This window comes from Urocitellus parryii, chromosome 7 (assembly GCF_045843805.1).
Source record: "Urocitellus parryii isolate mUroPar1 chromosome 7, mUroPar1.hap1, whole genome shotgun sequence".
NCBI lineage: Eukaryota > Metazoa > Chordata > Mammalia > Rodentia > Sciuridae > Urocitellus > Urocitellus parryii.
The window spans coordinates 78,090,002-78,113,712 of NC_135537.1; the positions used below are offsets into that span (position 1 = coordinate 78,090,002).

The following is a 23,711-nucleotide window of genomic DNA, read 5'->3' on the forward strand; positions in this document are numbered from 1 at the left end:
GCTGCTTGGGAGGCTGAGGCAGGAGGATTGTCAGTTCAAGGCTAGCCTCAGCAACTTAGCAAGGCCCTAGGCAACTTGGTGAAAGCCCATCTCAAAATTTACTAAAAGAAAAAAAAAAGAGCAGGGGATTAGGCTCGGTTGTTAAGTAAGGTTTGTTCTACCCACCACCCCCAAATCTAGAGAAACTAGGGATAGAAGGAACCTACCTCCTTCAATATTGTAAAGGGTATATATGACAAACCCAAGGCCAACATCATACTGAACAGAGAAAAATTGAAAGCACTGCCTCTTCTATGAGGAACAAGACAAGGATATCCACTGTCACCACTCCTGTTCAACATAGTTCTCAAAATTCTAGCCAGAGCAGCCAGGCAAGAGAAGGAAACCAAAAGGACATCAATAGGAAAAGAAGAGCTCAAATCTATTGGCTGATGATATGATCCTATATTTACAAGACCCAAAAAGCTCCACTAGAAGACTTTCTAGTGCTGATAAATGAACTCAGCAAAGTAGCAGGATAAAGGATACGTGTGTGTGTGTGTGTGTGTGTATATATATTTCAACCACTTTCCTTCTCAAACTCTTCCATTCACAATAACCTCAAAAAATAAAGTACTTGGGAATAAATATTTTATCAGATGCCAAGAACCTTCACAATGAAAATTATAGAACACTGAAGAAAGAAATTGAAGATCTTAGGAGATAAAAAGCCCTTCCTTTTTCTTGGGTAGGCAAAATTAATAGCAAATGGCTATGCTACCAAAAGCATTGTACAGATTCAATGCAATTTACATCAAATTATCAACGATATTCTGTTTTTTTTTTCCTTTTTGGAATTTGTTCCTTTCAGATATACATTAAAGAAGAATATATTTTGACATATTACACATGTAATATAACATAATTAGCATCTCATTCTTTTTGTTGACCATGACATGGAGTTACACTGGTTGTGTATCTATATATGAACATAGGAAAATTATGCATGATTCATTCTATTGTCTTTCCTATACCCACCCCCCCTTTACTTCATTTCCCTTTGTCTAATCTAATAAACTCCTATTTTCCCTACCCCTCCCACCCCATTATGTGTTGGCCTCTTCATATCAGAAGAGAAAAAAAGTATGGAATGCTTCAGGAATTTGTGTGTCATTATTGTGCAGGGCTATGCTAATCTTCTATGTATTGTTCCAACCTTAATATAGGTGCTGCCGAGGCAAGCACCCAATGACATTCTTCATAGAACTAGAAAAAGCAGTTCTAAAATTATTTTCAAAAAATAAGAGAACCATAATAATCAAAGCAATATTGATTAAAAATAGTAATGCTGGAGGCATCACAATAGAAAACCTCAAAATATACTATAGAGCTATAGCAACAAAAACAGCATGGTTCTGGCACCAAAACAAACTTGAGGAGCCATGCAATAGAAGACGCAAAGGTAAACCCACATAAAAACAATTATATAGTATTCGACAAAAATGCCAAAAACATTTCTTGGAGAGAATATAGTCTTTACAAAAAATGGTGCTGGGGAACTGGTACTCCATATGGAGAAGAATACAACTTAATCTCTATCTTTCACCTGCACAAAAATCAACCCAAAGTGGATGCAAGACCTATAAATTAGACCAGAAACTCTGAAACTGCTAGAAAAAAATATAAGCCCAACATTCCAACATGTTGGCACAGGAATTGACCTCCTTAATAAGACTCCTAAAGAGTAAGAAATAAAATCAATAATCAATAAATGGGATTATATCAGATGGAAGAGCTTTAAAAAGCAAAGGAAGAAATTTAGAGTATGAAGAGAGAGCCTGTGTAACGGGAGAAGACTTTGCCACTTGCTCCTTAGATACAGTATTAACATTCAGAATATACATAATGTTAGGTATAACTCAAAAGAATCAATAAAAAGTCATAAAAAAGAAAAGTACATATTTATATGCATGTAAGCATATGTGTGTGAGAGTGTATGTATATATTTTTTTCTGAAACTGGGTTGAGGGAAAAAAAGAAAGCCTTTCCTCTCCCAAATGTATCAAAGATAAAATTTATATTCGTATTCTCTGAAACCATACAAGCAATAAGAGAAATATCTCAAGTAAAAAATTTCAAATATTGGAAAAAAAACCCCAGCTATCTACTTTGAATTCTGCACCCTGTGAAGTTATTCTTTACAACTGAAGGAGAAATAAAGATATTTTCAGACGAGCAAAAATTGAAAAAAATTACTGTCAGTAGACTTGCCTTGTAAGAAATTTTAAAATAAATTATTTGGAAAGAAGAAAATAAGATAGGTAAGATTGGATCAATAGAAAGAAAAATAAAATGAATAGCATCAAAAGAAGGAATAAACAAAGTAAAAAGATCTTATATTTCTTAATTTATCTAAAAGATAAGTTATTCAACATTTATCTAAAAAATAATAATTTGTTCAAAATAATACAACTGTATTATAACATAAATAATGCAGTCATTTATGTTATAAACATAACATAAATATAACAAGATAATACAACTGTATAGTATAACATAATGTATTAAATTATGTACAATAATGTTTCTCTCTATATTTATAAATATAGAGAGACATATTTATTTTTCTATCTTTTCAAAATTAAAAAATTGTTCTCATGAGTGACATATGACAGTAGAATTCATTTTGACACGTCATACTTGAGTATAACTTCTCATTCTTCTGGTTGTACATGATATAGAATCACATAAGTCATGTAGTCACATATGCACATATGGAATAATACTTCATTTTGCTATTCACCAGACTTAATCTTCTCCCTCCCCTCCCCTCTACCAAATCCAGATTTCCTCCATTCTTCCCTAGACACACCCCCTTATTGTGAATTAACATCTGCATATCAGAGAAAATATTCAGCCTTTCGGTTTTTGAGATTGGCTTATTTTGCTTTGCACAATATTCTTCAGCTCCATCCATTTACTGGCAAATGTCATAATTTCATCCTTCTTTAAGACTGAATAATATTCTATTATATATAATAGAATATTATAAGACTGAATAATATTCTATTATATATATATATATATATATATATATATATATATATATATCTCACATTTTCTTTATTCATTCATCTGTTGAAAGGCACCTAGATTGGTTCAGTAGTTTAGCTATTGTGAATGGAGCTGCTGTAAACATTGATGTAGTTGCATCACTGTAGTATGCTAATTTTAAGCCCTTTGGGTATAAAAGAAGGAGTTGGACAGCTGGGTCAAATGGTGGTTCCATTCCAAGTTTTCTAAGGAATCTCCTTAGGGCTTCCCATAGTGGTTTTACCAATTTGCAGTACCACCAGCAATGTATGAGTGTACCTTTCTACCCACATCCTCACCAATATTTATTGTTGCGTGTATTCTTTCTTTTTATTTTTTAAGTTGTAGATGGACACAATATCTTTATTTATTTATTTGTATGTGGTGCTGAGGATTGAACCCAGTGCCTCTCATGTGCAAGACAAGTGCTGTACCACTGCCCCAGCCCCATTGTTCATATTCTTGATGATTGCCATTCTGACTGGAGGGAGATAAAATCTTTGAGTAATTTTGATTTGCATTTCTCTAATTGCTAGAGGTGTTGAAATTTTTTTCATGTATTTGTTGACTGATGATATTTCTTCTTCTGTGAAGTGTCTTTCCAGTTCTGTAGTCCATTTACTCATTGAGTTATTTGTTTTTTGGTGTTAAGTTTATTGAGTGTTCCCCCACCAGGGGGAGGCAGGTACTAGGGATTGAACTCATGGGCACTTGAATATTGAGCTACACCCCCATGCCTATTTTTTCACTTAGAGACAGAGTCTCACTGAGTTACTTAGCGCCTCACTTTTGCTGAGGCTGACTTTAAACTTGCAATCTTCCTGCCTCAGCCTCCCCAGCCAATGGGATCAGAGGTGTGCCCCACCTAGCCCAGCTAAGTTTTTTAGTTCTTTATATAGCCTGGATGTTAATGCTGTATAGGAGGTGCATGTGGTAAAGATTTTCTCTCATTATGTAGGCTCTCTCTGAATGTTATCATTTCTTTCCTGGAGAAGATTTTTAGTTTGATTCCATCCCATTTATTGATTCTTGATTTTAATTATTGTTAAGGAAGTCAGTTCCTAAGCTAACATGGTGAAGATTTAGGCCTACTTTTTCTTCTCTTAGGCTTAGGGACCCTGTTCTAGTGCCTAAGTCTTTGATCTAGTTTAAGTAGAGTTTCATGCAGGATGAGAGATAAGGGTTTAATTTCATTTTGCTACATATGAATACCCAGTTTTTTGAGCACCTGTTTTTGAAGAGGATATTTTCTCTAGTGAATGTTTTTGGTGCCTTTGTCTAGTATAAGATAATTGTATTTATGTGGGTTTGTTTCTGTGTCTTCTATTCTGTACCATTGGTCTATATGTCTGTGTTGGTGCCAATGCCTTGCTGTTTTGTGTTACATGCTCTGTAGTATAGTTTAAGGTCTGGTATTGTGATGCCTCCTGATTCACTATTCTTTTGAGGGGTTACTGGGGATTGAACCAAGGGCAATTGACCACAGAGCCACATCCCTAGCCCTATTTTGTATTTTATTTAGAGATAGGGTCTCAATGAGTTGCCTAATGCCTTGTTTTTGCTTTGAACTCATGATACTCCTGCCTCAGCCTCCCAACCCACAGCAATTACAGGTGTAAGCCACCACACCTGGGCACTCTTCTTGATAAAGTTTGCTTTGGCTATTTGGGGTCTCTTATTTTTCCAAGTAATTTCATGATTGCTTTTTCTAGTTCCATAAAGAACATCTTTGGGATTTTAATAAGAATTGCCTGAAATCTGTATAATGCTTTTCGTAGAATGATTGTTTTTTTTTGTTGTTGTTGTTGTTGTTTTTAGAGAGAAAGAGAGAATTTTTTAATATTTATTTTTTAGTTTTTGGTGGACACAACATCCTTATTTTATTTATTTATTTTTTATGTGGTGCAGAGGATCAAACCCAGTGCATGCCAGGTGAGCGTGGAGCATGGGGCGGGGGGTAGATATTTCCATCTTCTAAGGTCTTCAATTTCTTTCTTTAGTGGTCTGTAGTTCTGTAGTTTTTATTGTAGATATGTATAAGAACATATATATGTATATATCTGTCTATATTTACAAGTACAATTAGGGACAGAAATTGTCTCTGGTTCCAATTAGCGAGTGTTGGGAGGGAAGAAGTAGGATTATTTTATCACTAAAATGACTTTCCTAATGTTTGTGAAAACAATATGAAACTACTTGAACCTCAAGGAAAAGTAAGTAAGAAATAAAGACACGAAGAAAGAAGCAAAAAGATGGAAACAAAGAAGTATGACTGCTATTCTAATAAGGAGAGAAAATTGAAACATAAAATGTGTTAAAGACATAAAATGATAAAGAACAAGGGAAACACTGAAAAAGAGTAATACACCTTAGATATGTATCCCAAAATATCAGTATTTAGTTTGAATATCAGTGGCCTAAATGTATCAATTAAAAATTATCAGACATATCATGAGACCAGACACAACATCATATGTAACAAATCAACTTTAAATATAAAATACATATAGATTAAAAGTAAAAGTAGGGAGAGTTATTAGAGATAAGATGGGTATTACAGATAACATATTGGTCAACTGTCCCAGATGATAGAATATTTCTTAAAAATTTTCTTTGCAATAATAGAACATCAAAGTGTTTTGGCAAACTGATAGAAATGAAAGAAGAATTAGCTGAATTTGGTATTATGGTGGATCAATAAGTTTTGTTCATCATTTGAAAGTTAGTTGATATATTCCATCATATCAACAAGCTAAAAATACATGTGATCGTACCATTAAGTGCAGAAAAAATACATAGCACTTGTTTATGACCACAAACTCTCAGCAAACTAAGAATAAAAGGGAATATCTCAATTTGATAAAAATAATCTACTAACATGCTGCCACCATCATATTTAATGGTAGAAAGTTCAAACATTTCCCACCATGAGTGGAAATAAAGGCAATGATATTCACTCACAAGACAGTTTAGTTAGTATAAACATAACTATGTATAGATAAGATATATGTGAGCAAAACTATAAAATCTAATGAAATAAAATAAAGAAATTAAATAAATTAAAATAAATAATAAAATCAAATAATAATTTATATTAAATTGAATATTTAAATTAATTAAATAATAATTAAAATTAAATAGTAATTGGGATATAGAGACAGAGTTCATGTTCATGGATAAGAAGTCCTGTTATTGTCAAGATATCATTTTTTTCCAATTGGAATTATATGCTAATAAATTTTTATTCAAAAACCCAGAAAATTACTTTGTTGATATAAATAAATTAATTCCAAGATTTATATTGGGTGAGAAGGAGGACACGAGGAAAAAAAGGTGAGAGAAACAGGGAGGATAGTGAACCAACATTGAATTCCATGCAGGTATGAGTTTGTTAGGATGAACCCAACTACTATGGATAAGTTTAAAATTCTAATAAAAAAAGAAAACGAAAAAAAATCAAGTGTATATGAAGAGGCAAGAAACCCTGAAAACCCAACATAATATCAAAAGACAAGAACAAATTTAGAGTATTCACAGTTCTCAACTTTAATAAATACTCTAAAGCTATAGTGATAAGAGAGTGTAATATTGAGAAGAGCATAGATAAAGAGATAAATTGGACAGAATAGAAAGCCCAGAAATGGAATCACACAATATTGTCAACAGATCTATGATTAAGGAGCCAAAAAGCAATAGAATGGAGAAAATATAGAGTTTTCAACAAACAATACCAGAATAACTGTGCATCTACTATCAAGGCAAAGGAAAGAAATAAATCCAGACATAGATCTCACATTACAAAAATTAATTCAAAATAAATCACAGCCCCAAATGTAAAATGTGGTACTGTAAAATTGCTGGAAGTTAGCATATGGGAAAATACAGATTAGGTTTGGTAAATGAGTTTTTATAGATGCACAAAAGGCACCATCAATTAAAGAAATGAGAAACCACCTTTCTTCTCTATGAAGAAAGAGAATGCAAAGTCACAGATAAGGATAAAATATTTACAGAAGACAGAAAAGAGACTTCTTCAGATGAAAAAAATAATCTAAATGCACACAAAAAAACTGATAAAATGAACAATATGACAACAGATACCCCAATTTGGAGTGTTTTGGGATTGGGGATGTGGCTCAGAGGCAGAGTACTTGTCTAGCATATACCAGACCCTGGGTCCTTCTGCAACACTTGGGAACTATAGTGTCTAAAACAGTAACAGAACATCAGCTATCCAGAACAGAATGTGTGGGTGAAAAATAAGCTCATTAAAACATGCTTTACATCATTTGTCCTCAGTGAAATGAAAATCAAACCAATGAGATACCATGAAGCATCTGTTAGATGCTCAAAATTTAAAACACTGACAAAACCAAATGCTGACTAGTTTGTGGAGCAACAGGAACACTCATTTATTGCTGCAGTGAATGAAAAATTTTCACTTTGGAAGACAAGTTGGAAATTTCTTAAAAATGAAACAGCCTTACCCTAAGATCTATCAATAATTGGTACTTATTTTCCAAAGGAATTGAAATTTTCTGTACACACAAAAAAACAAAAAAATGAATACTTAAAGCAGATTTATTCATAACTGATTTCCAAAACTCAGAAGTAACCAAAATGTCTTTCACTGAGTGAATGGATAAATTAACTGTGATACATCCAGGAAATGGAATACTGTATTATTCAGTACTGAAAATAAATGTCATAGAAAGTCATTTTACCAAGTAAAAACAATCAACTTGAAAAGAATATCTACTGTATGTTTCAACTTACAAAAGTTTTAAAAAGTTAAACTAGGGAGACTGTGAAAGATCAGTGATTGTATGGTTACTGGAAGGTAGGGCTGATCTGACAGGGCACAAAGGATCTTCAGACTGGTGAATCAACTTTGTATGTTCCACATTAGGGGCAACTCTTGGTGTTGCACATACTATAATTTAACCCTAATATTAACAATGGATTCTTGGAGATAATGATGTGTCAATGAAGCTTCAATGATTGTAACAAGCATGCCACACCATTGTAGGCTGTAGATAGTGGAGACATGCTACACCTGTGTTGGGGAGAGGAACAAAAGGGAAATTGCTATATTTCTACTTAATTTTTCTGGGTACCTAAAACAGCCCTTTTTTAGGTAAATTTATATTCAAAAAATAATTTTTAAAAATTTATTTTTAAATGAAAAAAGTCTAATTCATTCAAATTCTATTTCAAAACAAGAGGAATATAAAGCCAAAGTGACAATAGTAGCAAAAATAAAAAGCAAGTGAGAAAGCAGAATTCATTAAATTGATTACAGAAAACAACATAGAAAATAACGCTAGTAAATTAAAATGTCTCTAGCATCATTAACAGAAAAATAGTACAAAAAATCAAATGATACAATTAGAAAATAGGCAAAAAAAGAAAGAAAACAATCTAATTTAAAAAATGGACTAGAAAACACTCATGTAAAATTGTTTATGATTACTAGGCATTGCTTAAAACTATGATTAGAACATCTGAAATAAAAGGTAGTGACAATGTAACTTACTGGCAAGAATGCAGAGAAACTGAAGTCTCATACATTGCTGGTGGGTATATAAAATGGCATAGCCATTCTGGAGTATAAGTTAGCTATTTTCTTTAAAATTAAACAACTATTGTCCAGCAATTTGTAATTCTGTACATTTATACCATACAGTGAAAACTTATGCCCACACATAAACATCTACAATCTTATATTTGGTTCTGTTTGGACATTAGTTTACTACTTATAAGTTGTGGTTGCACAGAATATAAAAAAGTTAGCAAATGCTCTAATTTTAATTCTTATACAATTTATCTGATATTAGCAGAGGTGATAGTCTGGAGGTACTTAGAAGGTGGCTTTAAAAAGTCTGTATAGCTTGCCACCCTTCTGATTGATTAGTGACTTCACTTGCTATATGGCCTTAATTTTTAATTTGGTATTTTTTATGTTACCCTGGGGGGTATTATTTTCCTTATTTTATACAGAGAGATGCTGACTTTAAAGACCTTCATTCTGAGACAGGAGAATCATGTGTTCAAGCCAGCTTCAGCAAAAGTGAGCAGTAAGTAACTCAGTGAGACCCTGTCTCTAAATAAAAAATACAAAATAGGGCTGGGGATGTGGCTCAATGGCTGAGTGCCCCTGAGTTCAATCCATGGTACCCGTTCCCCAAAAAGTATCTTCATTAACTCACCAAATATTGTAGTCACTCATTATTTTTAAGACTGTTTTTTCATTCCAAAATTGCTACCTATAAATTTGAAAATCATATGTAACCAAATATCTTAATTTTAAAATTTGTTCATAATGAATGAAATTATAAAATAAAGCTTAAAAACACAAGAATAATGAGAATAACATTTAGTGACTTTCAGGTAAGTAACAAATAGATCTAATCATCTGCATAGCTGCATTATGTAATAAATATTATATTAAAGCAAAAACTAAATAATGGCCATTTTATTAAATTTCTAATTTTTCCATCGTGTGCTAAAGGTTTCTGAGTTCATTCAAAGTGTTAGAAAGGGGTTGTAGCTCAGCAGTAGAGTGCTCACCTAGCATGTGTATATATAGTGTCACATATAAATAAACAAAATAAAGGTGCTGTGTCCACCTACAACTAAAAAACTATTTAAAATTTTTTAAAAAAAGGGTTAGAAATCTAATAAACAAAAATCAAATAAATACTATACTGCTGTCAGCAACTCATGGTTGAGGTTTCCCATTAGCTTGAAGAATACAGAACTGATAGTAACATGAATTCATCAGTATTAGCATATGTGCCATACTTTGAAATATTGAAAAATCTACCAAGAGCTAAAGTAAATATAAAAAGTAAGTAAAGTAAATACATTAATAAAGTAAATATATAAAGTAAATAGTTCACAACTGCAATACATTTTTTTGATAGCAGCACTAAGAACTGATTTAAAGAGTGGTATAATTGGCTGGCACAAAGTGAATGATCCATCCCTGGCAGCTGATGGGGAGAAGGGCGGTGTAGTGACAAGACAGAGAGAAGATGTGCCTGTTTTTAGGGAGGTGGCCATGTTGGGAATGTAGATTTCAAAGTTATGAGACAAGTTAAAGGAAGTGGATAAAGTCATCAAGGCATTTGTCTAAAATGATGACATATAAATATAAGGCAAGGTCATGGAAATATTAGTGCTTTAGAGAAATACAATATGAAGGATCCAGCATAAGGGAAGTGCATCCACCATTCAATATACACTCCAGAAAGAAATACTAAAGACAAAGAATGATATAAAACAAGAATGGATATTCCCAGAGGGGCTCAAATCAGAGTTGAAGAGAAAAGTTAAGAGAAAAGCATTAGGAGATATATAAGGCAAAGAAGAGGTCATCTTGATAAAAGAAGGAGTAAATATGTCTGAACTGAATACCCAGCAGCCATTCAAAAGCCTCTGTCTATACTATCACATAGGCCAGACCTTGGAAGACTTTGAATGTCAGGCTAAGACTTTGGTCCTGGATTTAGTAAGTAAAGGAAGGTAAAAAATTATAATAATAATTTTAATTCATTGTTGAAAGTTATATTGGGTTATAACAACCACATGATTAATTTTTCACTTTGGTGTTTGTAATTGTATACATTCTTACACAAAAGAAGTATTTTTGTTTTATGCTAACCAAAATATTGTCATTATGAATCTCATAGTAGGGAGATGTAAATAATTTAGATTTTGAATATTTGCAAATAGACATACTCATAAAAATAAGAGTAATGCATCTTTCTAAAGAGTTAAAAGCAGCATAGTTAATATATTCCAGAGTACTAAAAATGCACAAGGGGCAAAGTCAAAAGTCATTCATTTAACTCATCTTGCTTAACACATAGATCACTGGGGAAATGCATTTATTTACTAAATCAGTTTCTGTAGGACTTTGTATTCTTATTTTGGGAGAGAATAAATAATGATAAAATAGAATTCACCTTTTTAAGTATTTTAAATTACTTAATTAGAATGTGAAACCACCAAGTGACGTATTTACTTTTCAAAATGTTATTTTAGTGTGATACAAATGCAGTGCATGAGGAATTAAAAGTAAGAAATGCAATTAACTGTGTGTAATTTATTTTAAGCAACGCCTTTCAGTGGATGTTTATCATTGAAATCTTGAAGTGATTTTATTCTATTGGCCATGAGGGATGTTTCAAGGTGAGTGGAGAATATGTTTTTGCTACTTTGGTTCTTCTAAATTTTCTCCCTTTTGCTTCTTAATAGCATTAGTGTAATTAGACGTGTGTATGTGATAAATTTATCGTGTTTACCTTTGCTTCAATCTGTTTAGTATCTGGATTCTGAAACAAAAATTTGATTTTGCTCTTGCCATCATCTGAAGAACCTTTAAGCTGAGAAAATTTATACCTCCAAAGTACAGCCTAAAAGGAAAAAAGAGAAACACATGCAAGTCAGTATAATTAATGTCTGCATTCAGCCAAGAAATAATTACCTTTTAAATAGTAAAAAACACATAAAGTTACTAATATGTCCTGATAATGAAAGGTAAATTAAAATATATTTATCAAAGGGTATAATTTAATTCAATATATTCTTTAATTTTCAGAAATAACTTCTGTACCCATGAAATAATTATTGCAAAAATATATAAATTAATTATTTTCAGTATCATGTCATATTTAATCAGGAAACAATTTTTACTTTGTTTCAAAACAATGTAAGTCATGAAGTGTTTATGATTTGATGATTCTGGAGATTTCACTTGAAGCCTAAAGTATTGACCTTATTGCTTCTTCAAAATGACGTATCAGCTTTAATAAATAATTATTATAAAAACTTACATGGTGCACTCACAAGATTAAATAAGAATAAGAATTTTATAGAGCCCCCTCATTGAGTCTATAATGTCTTTAAAAACTTCTTTCTGAAATACAGTAATCCACAAATACAGTTCTTTGTAGCTAAAAACAACAAAAATCTGTAGCCTTTACAAGTAGCAAAAAGGAGATACATGAAGGTTAAATTGGAAATAAGTGAAAACTGTATATTTTTGTTATTTCTGATATCTTCTATATTATAAATCTTATTGTCTAAAAGTAAATGAAGCATTTTGTTCTTTGGCATGTACTACAATTTAAAATATGCATGCCCAGTGTTAAATACAATTGGCATAAATCATTAACTTGGAAAACTACACAGTTGTGTTAAAACATATCACATACCAGGTGGTTTTAAATTATCTTACTACCTTTGTCTCATTACACCAGGTAAGTTATCTTACCACCTTTATCTCATCAGTATATATTACAAAGAAATACAATCAACAAAATATGGTCTTGTTAAAAATAATTTCTTGTGGTTTCTAAATAATTCAAGGAAACACATTTATGATAGTTGGATGTTTGGATGTTTTCTTGGGGCAGTTTTGTTATTGTCTCTGATAAAATTGTAGAGAAACAAGATATACATATATTAAAAAGTACATAAATATGCATATATGCACACATGAACACATTAATATTGTAAATTAAGCACATTATGAAAATAAATTTTAGCATTACATTGGCCATTTAAATCCATCTTTCTCAAAGGCTTTTAACCTTTTCAAGCAGATTTTCCAATGAGAAAAATACTATTTTTATCTCCAGTAATATTCAAAAAATGATCCCCAATATACTGTCTGTTTACTACAATAATCTCACACTGGCATGGAGAAAATAAGATTAATTGAGGTTGCATTGGATATATATAAGGGCAAATGAAAATGGATGAGCAAACATTTATCTCCAACCAACAATTGCACATTAGTAAATGTTCATAGATGTGAAATTAATTCATGGTAATATTTTCAGTTTAGTTATTCCAGTTTTCTAATCCTGGTCTTCTTTTGGAAACATGAGACTTTAAATGAAAGAAAGTAACAATAACTAACATTCGGACTGTACATTTTCACATGCAATTCAATAGAGGTGATTGCTTTTCTTCTTTTCATCTTGTTACCGGGAATCAATGAAACTTTCTGAATACTTATTTTTATCTCAAGTAATTTTATATTTTTGACATTATTCATCAAAGGAGTAATACTGGAATTGGATTAAAACATGAGAATGACAGTGACAATCAAGGTAAAATGATATTCTGCTATTTCATAAAGAAATGATGTAAAATACAGAATTTGTGTGATGCACAGTATATAACCAAGGTCATTAGTTCACTCATTTTTATTGAATAAATAATAAATCAGATGAGATTATGATAAGACAGAACCTCAGTCCACATTTGCTCTTAAATATTAATTCCCATAATTAATGCAAAAGCTTCATTTTTCTGCATGTGGGTGGTCAGTTATTTCAGGACCATTTACGGAAAAGACTATACATTCAACTGCATTGCCTTCAGTCCTATTTCAAATATCATCTGGCTATATTTATGAGGGTCTATTTCTGTGCTCCCTAATCTGTACTACTGATCTATTTTTTTCACTATTATCACACTGTATAGATAACTCTAGCTATTATTTGCTTGGAATACATTTTCTCATCATTTTTCTTACAAACATCTATGTAGATTTATAGTAAGTCTTGAAATCAAGACATGGCAGTTCGCCAACTTTACTCAAGTTCTTTAATTCCATCTGGATCTTCTGCCTTTTCATATAAACATTAGAGTCAGTTTGTTGACATCCACAAAATAACTTACTGAGACATTGATTGGTCTGTTTGGTTATCCAAGTATTGATGTAGAGGTATCCAAGTATGGAACTATTATTATAGAATTGTTTCTTCCTTCGATTCTGTCACTTTGCTCATATATTTTGGGGATCTGGTATTGAGTGCATGGATTTTATGTTTATTATTGTTGTAGCTTATTGTAAAATGTTCCCTTTTATAATATAAAGTCCTTTTGTCTCTTGTAGCAATGACTTAAAGTTCTTCTCCTTTTCTATTAAATAGCTAACTCCCCTTTGGGTCATATTTGCATGGATGCTCCTCACATCATTTCTTTTGCAAACATCTGTGCCTTTGGACTTCATGTTAGTCTCTTGTGGACAGCAGACATAATTTTTAGAAACCTAATATGTGACATAGGACAAGGAGCAGTAACTGTTTTGTGGTTTCAGAGTTTCTGTTAGGGGTGATGAAGACTTTTGGTACGGATTGTGATGATAGTTGGACAACAATGTCAATCAATTAAGGACAATAAACTGTGTACACAAAAACTGTTGAAATAACAAACATTATGTTACATATATTTTAGAGAATTAAAAATAAATGAAAAATTATTCTGGAAACAAACTATTTCCAGAATTCACTCAAAGGAAAGACTAATTAAAATATTTAATTTTAAAAAATAATTAAAATGCCTTAATAATAATGGTGAAATTATCAAATGATACATAATCATGTTAAAGCATAATTAACTTATACAAAATTTTACTAACTCCTTTTTTTTTATATCATGGATTGAACCCAGGGGTGCTTATCAGTGAGCCACATCCACAATCTGTTATGAGACAGGGTCTCACTAAGTTACTTAGGGCTTCGCTAAATTGCTGAGGCTAGTTTTGAACTTGTGATCCTCATGCCTGAGCCACTGGGATTACAGGCATGGACTACCATGCCTGCTCACTCACTTTTTTATCTATTTACCTAACATTTATGTAGTGGCTTCTATATATTGAGTATTGTGTTATTTAAAGAAAAAAATGGCACTATCATAGGGACCTTAATTTTTGTTAAATCTATGTGTACACCTTGATCCTTACTATATTAGACTCTATAATTTATTGAGAAACAATATCCGATCATTAAAAATTGTGTTAAATGTTCTCTTTAAATCCATTATGATACAGCATTCTTAAAAATAACATTATCTGGACAATTAACTTTCTGAGAAAAACAGTAAAACAGTTAAATTATTTTTATCTCAGCTTCCACTAAGTCAAAGTCTTTGTGTTTTAAAAAGTGAAATAAACATTCCAACTATAGGAAAATTACAAGTGACTATATCAGTAATTATTTAGTAATTTTTGAAAAGATATAGGTTCTAGGTTTAGGAGTAATGAATCCATACTCATTTATGTACAGGTTCTAGGTTCAGGAGTAATAAATTATTAACTCATTTATGTACAATTAACATATATTAAGGAAAAATATATTTTTATTGTTGAGTAGCAGGAAATATTCTAAGGTAGAAAGAAACCCTTAAATAACCAAAAAATAAAAAGGAAAACAGTGCAACAGACAAAAACCACAGAAAATAGAAAAACAATTATTCTTGTTAATAATGTTTATTAACTTCATTAGACATTTAGATTATATTAATTTTAAAATATCTTCATTAAACAACCATTAAACTAGTAAATGATCATTGAAAATTATATTAACTAAAGCAATCAAATGATGTCAAAACAAATATTTCCATAATATTGCTGGTGATAGTGGAAAATTTGAGGAACATAATTTTAAACATGTATTTTAAGCTTTAAAATGATAATATCATTTGATCCAGAAATGTTATTTCTAGAACGTAACTGTAAAAAATATACTATATGAAAAATAAAATGTCAAAGACATTGTTAAAAATTTTTAAATAATGAAATTTATAAACATTTTATATTAAAATAGTATTTATGAAAATCATGTAAGTCTCTATAAAATGCAAGTCTCTTCTTATTTGTGGGGGATACGTTTCAAAGTCACCTGGGGTTGCTGGAAATCATTAATGGTGCTCAACCCTACGTGAGATACTGCAGTGGTCACTGAGATAACTGAGAAGGCTAATAAGTAACTAAAGGGCTGGTATCCTATATGGCATATATCCCCGGGGCTAAGAATGATTCATCTTCCAGGGTGAATGGAGTGGGATGGCACAATGATTCATTATGCTACTCAAAGGAGAATGTAATTTAAAGCTAATGAATCATTTACTTCAGGAATTTGCCAATGACTATTTTTGGAACACAGTTAACCATGGGTAACTAAAACTAGAGACAACAAAATAGTAGATTAGGGGACTATTGTAATATAATGTTCAAGGCAAACATAAGGACATGGCAATAAATGAGATAACTATGTTTAAAAAACATACAAAACTGGAAAAGTGTCCATCAAAATAGATAACAGTGCACACCCTGCCATTAATCTATGTAGTTTTTGGACAAGAAAACTTATTTTCTAGTGTAGCTTTGCAGTACAATTAAGAGTTTTTCAATCCTCAGATTATAAGTAAATTTTAAATGACATTTCATGTGTAGTCATGATAGGAAAAAACACAAATTTGCTATATCTAATAAATCAGTTCTCAAGAATGGACAGATATTAAATTCTATAACTTTCATCGAGGTGCAATATAGATCTTCTGACCATAATAATGCATATTAAAAATATGAAAGAGGTTGGAGATTTTTTTTTACTAGGGAACATGAATCCTTGCCTGTTTGTAGGATATCTCAGGGATGAATAGATAATGAAAATAATGATTGACAGAAAGATTTGTCACCTAAAAAATAATGCAGTAATCTAGGAAAAGTTATAAGATCAATGCAACACTCAGATTCACTAAGGCAAATTTTCATTAACCTGAATCAAAATTATTGTCAAGGAAAATAATAAAAGTCTGAAAACTATCTTAATTCAAAAACCCTTTGACAAACCTATTATGCCAAAATTTTGTACTTAAGATTCTGATAATCTTTAAAAAAATAGTAGCAAATGTGTTAAGAATATTTTTTATGAGAAAAAAATGAGTGGACAACACTACATTTTTAATAAGGAGAGTTTTATATTGCTTTGAGTGAGCACAAGGCAAATTCCTAGCGGCTGGCTCTGAAGTGGACCCAAATAGAGTTGTGTTAGGTAAACTGTGAGATATGAATGCTGATTGGAATTGTTGTTACTTATAGACTCTGATGTGCTTGGAAACAAGAGGCTGGTAAAGAAAGACAAGAGCAATTCTTTCTTGTCTCAAAATCTTTCTAATCTAAGTACAAAGCAACCCATCATGTAGTAATGACACACCACACAAAGGAAACCTATGTGAAGTATTGTGGATGTTAATTATCTAGATTTAGCTATTTCTCTATTTAAATGCACTTGAAAACATCAAGTTATACAGGATGAATACATACAATTTCATCTGTATATTTAAAATAAGTTATTTATTTAATGAAACACTCTTAAAAGATGAAATAATAAATCTTTTATAAAAATGCGTGTGCCTTGTTAGAAAAATTTTTTATGATGCCATACTATAACTTAGAATACATATGTGAATTTGTTCCTATTTTTCCACCTACTAGAATTTATTTATTCTGTAGAGTCATCATTGCCCAGATACAATGAGAATAGAGGATTATAAAGATCACCTACTTTTGTGCCCTCTATTCCACAGGACTGTCCTAAATTCCATTACCAGGAAATTAAGACGTTTCCCCCACTACAATGCACATATCCTAGGACAGGATGCATTTGGGCAGAATATTGAGATAAACATAAATGCTGATCTTAGAGCCATAAGTTCTGAAATATACTCCAAATTTTATATCCTACTTATAAGTCTCAAGACTGGGTAAAATGCTTAATTTATTATAACCCTAGTATATTCTGTTGTAAATTAGAAGAAACAATACTGGACTATTCTACCTTACAGGTTATTGTGAAAATGGATGAGATAATAATGCTCATGAAATTGCTTTTGCAGGTTGCAAAGATATTTCCCCTTTATTGGTTTAAACTACTGTGGTTTTTCTCAGAGAACAGTAAGCTGATGGCAAATTTCAATTTGAGAAGCAGCTGGACAAAGGTAGTAATGGTGATGATTCTGGGAGGATAAAGAAATGGAGAGAAGACAAATAATTTAATGGTGGATCTCTTTGCATTCTTCTATGAACAAAAGTTCTTTGTAATTGGTTATAAAAATAAAATTGTATTTGATCTTAAATGTAAGTCATTAAACACAATTTTGAGAAAACATGCCCCAATTAATGTCTAAAATGAATTAACCTATCAAAGGTATACATATATGTATGCTTACATACACACTTTTACACACACACACACACACACACACACACACATAGACTTAAAATACTAAGTTCATCATGTCTGGAAAATATCTTTCCTTCCAATTTGCCCCTCCTATCTCATTTTCTTTACTACATAAACCTTTAGGTATATAATGCCTCTTTAAAAAAAAAAAGAAGTTACAGGGAGCAATTGAAATATAGAATAGCAATAGTGTTAACAGGTGGAATTATTTCATTGTGAATGAATGTTAGACCCTGACCCTTTTAAGAGACATGTGCATTCAATAATATATTTGCTTCTTTTAAAGTCTTTAAAATAGCACTATTCTTTTCCACGTTCTTATCCTACTCTGCGCCTCTTGATAAATATTGCAGCTTTTCCACAAGTCATGGTTGATAGGAAACTGAGTGTGTCTTTCTACTGTCCTCCTGTTCTTCCAAATATGTTTACTTTTTTCCATTTAAATCACCTTTGTCTTAGAAAACTGAGAAGAATAATGAATCTTATCCTTCTGAAATTGTAACTGTACCACATTCTCAGTTGCAATTTTTTCTTTTCAGTTTCCTCTGAAACCCGATCAATCAAATCTATACAGCCTGCCTTTTAAAAATCCAATCATCTTTTTAGCATCACAGCCCTAATGAACAGAGATAATCCATCCAGATAAGATGCTGCAGTATGTGCTGACTCACCTTTACGCCTAGCACAGAGTCCTTTAACCACAGGAAAGTCTTGCACAGCTGAAATCGTGGCTGATATATCCATAGAAAGCTCCAACCCTGCTGCTGTCCTCATGATGTCTGTAGGGCAACTCAAGCTATCAATATTCAAGCTATTTAGGTGTAACTAATGCTAAGGTACATCACTTGGAGGTAAATTATCTCCCTTTCCCCAAACTTCCAGCCTCTTTCCATATACGTGTATTTCCTAAAAGCACTGTGCAACAAACCTGTTTCTCTGACTTAGATATTACTCTGTGGAATTCATTCTAACACAATTCCTTCAGGCATCAGCTTCAATTCAGAGCAAAGATGGGATTTTGGAAGTGGGCTGCTTCTTAGCTTGCTGAAAACAGAGAACCCATCATTGGTACCCAGTAGAATAAGTGATAACTTGATTCTGCTAATTACAAGTTGATATCTCCTAGATATTTTAAATGACTATTCTAGAAAAAAAATGTGTGGAATTTATGGTAAGCCCTCACAGGAGAATCACAATATAGACCTCCCTAGTTTCTGGACTTAAGCAATACCATCTCTGCAAATCTGTATACCATGTGACAGATATCCATTAGCAGGATAATAGGTGTAGGAGAGTGCTGAAAATTTACATGAACTGAATATCATGTTTGGATTCTTTCCACCACTATAAGTTACAACAGGCATATTAAAAAAAAAAAAAAAACAAGTTGCAAGGTATAATGTATTCACCTATAATCAGATCAGAGCATATTCAGAAGGCATAAGCAAGCTGCCTAGGCTGGAAGGCTAGATGTCATCTCATTACAACCCTTGGCCATGCATGCTTCATAAAGTTGCAAATGCACCACATGGAGGACAGTTCTTTAAAACAGAAGAAAGAGGTGTAGGGTTTGTTTATATTAGACAGACTCAGTATGTTGGTGCAAGCTAACTATTGAGTGTAACTTTCTAACAATTCCTTTATTAGACTAGGATCTTAAGAGATGGCAGTGAGGAGAAAATAATTCCCACAGCATGGAGCTGAGGATAGTATAGCTAGGCATCCAATTTGTGAAAAAGAAGTGACCTAAGGCAAAAATATACATGGATTTCTTGTAATATTTTCAAGAGATAAAAGACTTAAACTGTTAATGAGAGACCTGGAAGGAAACAAAGCAGGAAAGATTAGGACAGAAAGGTCACCGAACAAAGCCACTTAAATATTTCAGCAATTTGATGTAAGTCAGCTTCCAGTATTGGCATGTGGACACAAGAACAAATGGGGGCTCATTATGAACCCCATACCATGGTCCCCACTCACCAAGATGTATTCAGTTTCTACTAACAGAGACAATGATCTGTCACTAACAGAGACAATAATAAACACTCAGAATTCTTGGCTCCAGAATTCTTGGTTAATCCAACTGGCAATTTGGTAGTGGAATGATGACCTTGGCCCTCTCACCCTGGAAAAGCAATGATTCATATAGACAGGAATATACCTGGTGCAGGTATTGGTTTGCTTTTCCTACCCGTGAGGCCTCAACGTTTTAAGACTTAACAGTGTTTACAGGAGTTTTCAAAACTCAGTTCATGTCAATGTACTCATTTGACAACAAAGGAATTGCTGGAGTGAAGCCACTTCATCAGGCAAAATTGGAGCATGAAAGAACAGTTACAATTTCTACGACTGATGTGTCACCTGGTAGATGTATTATGAGAAAAGGATAGGATGTGATGTGTACTTTAAATCTCTGACCAGAATGTTAAACTCTGCTTCCCCAGTCAGTAAATTACATAGGTTGGAAAATGAAGAGATTGATTTAGGGCTGAACCCATTTACCATCACTCCCAGTTAGCCATAACGGAAATTTGGGCATCCTGTACGCTTAGCTCTGAACTGTGCAGGTGGAGATCTGAAGCACTGGGTCCTTCTGTTCATTTTAGTCGCTTTGTGCCAAGAAATCAGCAGTCAAGGAAAGGAGTTATCATGGGTGAGGGGATGACTGACCCTACACACAACAGGAGATCTGAGGAAGTTGGAGATATATTTGATCTTCAGTCACTCCACTGAACATCTCTTGATACTGTCTTTGCCAGATTTAGTGGTAAATGGACAAAATCAGCATCCATGATCTGAAGAACAGCTACTGGCGATAAGAGGCAGGTTACATCAGTAGGCAAACTGCCTGTGATGGTTTGGTTATAGTTTGGTCATTATTGGAGGATACTCCTTTAGTCTTATATGAGACAATGCAGGAGTGCCCAAGGATGAAATGATGAGATTGTGAGAGCTACCACCTAGTCAGTAGGTTAATCCACTTGATGGATTAATAATTTGAAAGGACAGCTGTACTGAGAGGTACCTGTAAGCCAGGTAGGGTGTAGGTGTAGGGAATGGGACTCTGCGGGCATGTCTTTGGGGATTAAATATTGTTCCTTTGCCTCCTTCTTCTCTCTCTACTCCCTGGCTCTCTTCTGCAATAATGCTCTGTCTCAGCATGGGCCCAGAGGGATGCAATCAGCAGACCATGGACGGAACCACTGAGACCATGAGCCAAAACAAACTCTTCTTAATGAGTTGCTCTCATTGGATCACAGAAATTAAAAATTGACTAGCACACTGCCCCAGCCCACAGAGGTAAGGGCCACTGGAGAGCCTAAAGGGAAAATCTGGAATGGTAATTGGAGGAGTGGATGATGCTTGTTAGTTATCAGAAGCTGTTTATCACTGCACTAATCCTTCTCCTGTTTATTACAACACTAGAGCAACCAGCATCTCAGAAAAGCTGTACCTATTACCATAGAAACAATTAGGATTGAGTGATGCTGGAGGTGGACCTCAGTGGATATAAGGACTCGACACTCCCAGCTTTTCAGAGCTGTTGTACTTCTAGCTGCTAGGAATAACATCTACTAAAGGAGCTCTCCAAGAAAACGTTTTGCAAGGAATCTAATCTAAGACAGCTTTTCTGTTTTATAGATATTTTTAAATTAATACATTTGAAGTAAATTTTCATCTTACCCCTTAGCCACCCTCTTCTTCAATTCATCTTAAGTATTATTAGCTTTTACTTCATCTTTTAAGCAGTAAATCTAGAAATAATAGTTGAGTTTTCCATGAGATCCTGTCTCTATTAATTCTAATTCTCACATACCTCATAAATCTCTTGTAACATTACTAATGTCCCATACCACTAATATAGTTTAGACCCCAATTTCTGTCTTGGATATTCACAGTAACTTCCAATTAAAGTTCTTCCCTTGATTCTTGAATTCCCAGCTCAGATAGTGCAAGTCCAGTCCCTTTTCTTGCTAAAGTAATCATTTTATAACTGAAATAATATTTCTGCTACATAACACCTTTCAGTGGTTCAATTATGATCATTAAACTCCTGTCAAGAAGCAAAAAATCTCTGAAGATTGAGCCCTCCCTTAAATATCCAGTCTCATCTTTTGCTGCTGTCCTTCAAACATAGTCTGCTCCAGCTGTGTAACTATGAGTGATACACAAACCACCATGCTCTTTATCTTCATTCCCATGTTGCCCGATGTCCATTTTGTCTTAAGGCTCTTACTTAAGGCTTCATCCCACTTTGGTGGATTAGTTTCAGCTCTACCCAAATCAAACATCTTCAAGGCAGTCTTTTTAGAAATGCACTACAGGCTGGAATAAGTGCCCTTATTAACTCTTCTATAGCACTTTGTATAATGGAATGATACTATCCTACTTTCATAAGAAAACAGTGATAATGAAGTAAATTATTAATGTCTTTACTAAAAGTGATTCAGTGCAATGAAGTGTTTATGGTTAGTAATGTTAGCGAGGGTTTAGGACGTTAATTCTTCAAATGTTTATTACACACACAGACAAGTACACATGCACACACATAATCAGGCCTTGAATAAGGACAGAATATGAAGACATGTTATTGTGTTGTACATGGGGAAGAAAGGAGCTAAGTAAAAGTTTATTTCTATTTCAAGTCCAGTGGAAGGATGAATCAGTCCTCTTAATCCTGCAGTCAAGTTATTGAAGCATGAATAGACAAAATGCACTTCTGTATTTAAGCATCATCATATTCCAGGCCTTGTTTTTTGGTGGTAGACACTTAATATCATGAGAACGCTTTCCCGATCAGCAAAAATGGAACATACAGGGTGCTTGCTGATAAAATTAAGCACACTTGGACATAGAATGCTGAAGATAGCTCATCTGCAGGTCTCTTGTGATGAGGGTTGAAGTATTCAACACTTCTGTGTCCCTGAGCCAGTTAGCAGGCCAACCTACTTGCTGTAAGCTGTCCCTTGGCAACAATCTTTCAGAAGAGGCTGTGGAAATGGGAGGCAATTGGAAATGACATGCACATGAAATACACAAATGCATAGGAAGCAGATGGTAAATGGTCATCCCGTAGGGCTTATAGGAATTAATCTAATAATCATGATAGAGATTGTGTTGTGCTCTGTGTGATTTCAGTAAAAATATTTTATAGTTTCAATACTGAAAAAAATTACATTGGGCTCTTTAAATAAATTGGAAATGAAGATGAGTATTCAGTGAAAAATAAAATAGTGAATTTTAGTATCTTAAAAACGTTGATAATAAAGTGCAATTGCACAAAGTTTTTTCAAGCTTACTCATCCATTGTGAGAACCACAGCATCACTGATTATGTAAAGCCCCAAGGTTCAGATGGAACAATTTGTACTTACTTGAAAGGAAAAATATTGTCTGCCCAAATGGTTTTAATGTAGTTACAGAAGGTATATTTCAAGTCAACTCTTGTGTATAACTTTTTTACTTAGATCAAATAAATCTACATCCCAATCAAATTTGCCTGTTTTTAATTTGAAGTTTTCATGTTCAGGTATCAAAATGAGTCAATTGATACTGATTTGTCTTCATTAGCAGAAGAACTTCAGAAACAATT

General features: G+C 33.0%; 1 protein-coding gene and 1 non-coding gene across 3 annotated transcripts in view; both read right to left on the reverse strand.

Moving 5' to 3' along the window:
• Sntg1 (syntrophin gamma 1) overlaps positions 1-23,711 on the reverse strand; it is a 345,728-nt gene that overhangs the window by 21,307 nt on the left and 300,710 nt on the right. Inside the window, exon 16 of one of the 2 annotated variants that reach the window (XM_026395195.2) lies at positions 11,382-11,492. The exons of the other annotated variant lie outside the window; for it this stretch is intronic. Coding sequence (XP_026250980.1) covers positions 11,382-11,492 — 111 coding nt within the window. The remainder of the gene's footprint in view (positions 1-11,381; positions 11,493-23,711) is intronic. 2 annotated transcript variants of the gene reach the window in all.
• Positions 1,119-1,224, reverse strand: LOC113187434 (U6 spliceosomal RNA). Its single transcript, XR_003301419.2, has one exon. It is a non-coding gene; the product is annotated as a U6 spliceosomal RNA (small nuclear RNA).